Source organism: Piliocolobus tephrosceles, chromosome 5, assembly GCF_002776525.5.
Source record: "Piliocolobus tephrosceles isolate RC106 chromosome 5, ASM277652v3, whole genome shotgun sequence".
In the NCBI taxonomy this organism is placed as follows: Eukaryota; Metazoa; Chordata; class Mammalia; order Primates; family Cercopithecidae; genus Piliocolobus; species Piliocolobus tephrosceles.
In genome coordinates this window covers 164,624,097-164,626,622 of record NC_045438.1, presented here as the reverse complement: position 1 = coordinate 164,626,622, position 2,526 = coordinate 164,624,097, and the positions used below count along the sequence as shown (strand labels likewise).

At 44.7% G+C, this 2,526-nt stretch overlaps 1 protein-coding gene across 1 annotated transcript; it reads right to left on the bottom strand.

Moving 5' to 3' along the window:
* Positions 1–758: 758 nt before the first annotated feature.
* LOC111548630 (40S ribosomal protein S27-like) lies at positions 759–1,097 on the bottom strand. Its single transcript, XM_023221191.3, has one exon. The coding sequence runs from the start codon at positions 1,078–1,080 to the stop codon at positions 829–831; it is 252 nt and encodes an 83-aa protein (XP_023076959.1). The 5' UTR covers positions 1,081–1,097; the 3' UTR covers positions 759–828.
* Between the last annotated feature and the right edge of the window lie 1,429 nt (positions 1,098–2,526).

Below are 2,526 nucleotides of genomic sequence, written 5' to 3'. Positions count from 1 at the left end.
CAGCAGTCTGGTATACAGCATGACTAAACTGCAGCTCTTGTCTCAAAATCTCAAAATGCACTTTCAAGAGAATAAATGAATAAAGATGGGCTACCTATTAACCACTGGTGGTCACTTAGACTTTTTATCTCCATCTACCAAGCGAAGTCTTGGGTCTGAGAGCCTCTGATACGTAAGAAGTCATCTCTGCTTTCAAACAGATGCAATTGTCAGCTCACTCTCACCATTCAAGACATGTGACTCTAATGCAATATGGTTTTGTTTTACAAGGCCTAAAGCCTGGAAAGATGCATTCACTAAAAAACAGTGAGAGGTCCAGGCTTCTGGTCAATCCCTGTGGGAAAAACCCATGACCAGGACTCAGTGTCCTAAAACATTTCCTGATTAGGGTGTGATAAGTACAAACCTTCTGGATACAAGAGAAAAAAAGACAGACCTGTGGCAAGGGCAAAGGACGGTGGGTGCATTGAAGTGTCAGGCATGAAGGGCATAGTTCCCAGCAGCTATCTCATTTAATGCTCCTAATGATTCTGTAAAGTTGGTTGCATTTCCCGAAGAGGAGACCGAGGCTCAGAGAGGTCAATTAATTGACCAAGAAACCAATCCGGGTATATCTGCCTTCTAGTGTATTGCCCTTTTAAGTTGTGCTACATGGCATTCTGTTTGGAGCTTGAATATGGCAGCAAAGGCGTCTGATGGATTAGGCAATTGAGCTATTGTGCCCCAATCTCATAACTTCTCTACAGCTACAGCCCTACTTTTTTTTTTTTTTAAATCCAAAATGTGTTTATTGAGATGGTTTCCCACTCATCTTGATTCAGAGTGCTTTTAGTGCTGCTTCCTCCTAAAGGAACATCCTTCTGTAAGCCTTGCTTTTCCTCCTGTAGGCTGGCAGAGGACAGTGGAGCAGCCAATACACAAAACTACCGCTTGTGCATGGCTAAAGACCGTGGTGATTTTATAGCATCCTGGGCATTTCACATCCATGAAATAGGAACTGGGGCTCTGCACCAAGCGTTTCTTCTTGTGTTTCCTCTTCTCTTCTGGGGAGGGATGAAGGAGATCCTTTGCGAGAGGCATGTTCTCGTGTGGGTAGGTCGTCACTGCCGGAAAGGCGCAGCCCTACTCTTTTGCAGCAGCAATCATCTGTCTTCACCCCATGAGGTTGTGGATTAAGAAGCCTCCAGAGGCTCCCAGGTGGCTCTGTCCTTTACCAGCTGGGTGGCCATCGAGGGACCACTCCCAATCGTTATACCTCAGTTTCCTCAGTTTACCAAAATGGAAATAATACTACACTAAAATGAAAATCATAACAATAAGGAGCACTGGGATAGCAGGGGAGAAGCTTCAGCCTGAGAGTAAAGACAGACCTGTATTTGAATCTAGTGTCTGCCATTTACATGTGACCTTGGGGAAGCTTCTTAAATTCTTTAGTCTTCAATGTCCTCATCTGACAAATGGAAAAAACAACAATACCTCCCTTGGGGTATTGTGGCAAGGATTAAATGAATGTACGTAAACACCTAGCGCAGTGACTGGAAGGCTGTGATTACTCAATAAAGTTAGCTACTGTTATTACCCAGGTTGACTAACTCAGAGGGCTGTTGTAAAGATTACTCTATTGTGTTACTGATCATTAGTGGTAGCAGTGGTTGTGGTTGTAATGAGTGTTTACTATTAATATTTTTTTTGTGGTTACATGCTTGAAGAAGGGCCAAATGACACAGCTATATCTTACCCTGAAATACATAGATCCCAACCAAATATCCCTAGATCTCAGGAGCAAAAACTACGAGATAAGAGCAAGTTCACCAAGAGCAGCTGTTAGAGGTGAAGTAAGCGTTTGAAGAAAATACTGGGCCTTCCCATAACACAGTTGATCCTCGCCCCCGGCCAGTGCTGGTACTCACCAGCATTTATTCACAGGCCAAGGATTTGTGTCAATCATTTTGGCTGGAAAAGTGTGCCAAAGGGACAATCTGGACATCAGGAAAAGAACAATGCAGGATGGTGGTGTTTGGGTAAAGCATCACAGAAGCTCCAGGCTCACAGCCGTCCCTGCTGGAACTCCCCTGGTGCACTCAGCCCTCCAAAAGCAGACAAAAATGCTCTGCAAGGAAATGAAGAAGTTCACAAAACAGGCTGGTGTCTCTCCACAATGGGTTTGCAAATTGTGGCCCGCATGGAGACAATTCCTTTTCCCATGCCCATGGCAGTCATCACTAACCAATGATGTTACTCTTTCCTGCTGAGCCCAGACAGAGCTTCAGAATCCTTCCCAACAAAGCACACCTGGCACACGCTGCTGAAAGATCAGCATTTTCCTGCAGGATGAAGTCTAGTGGTAATCTCACTTCATAATATCCGCCTAGCAGTCTTCCAGCATTTCTAAAAATGGTGGCAACAGCAGGCCCTACTGGTTTCCTATCTAACAGTGACTCACCTATTCTTGGTCTTTCTTGGCAGAGTCTACCTTGCACTATGGAGGCTGAAATGTCAGGTATTCCATTTACCAGTCTCCTCTGC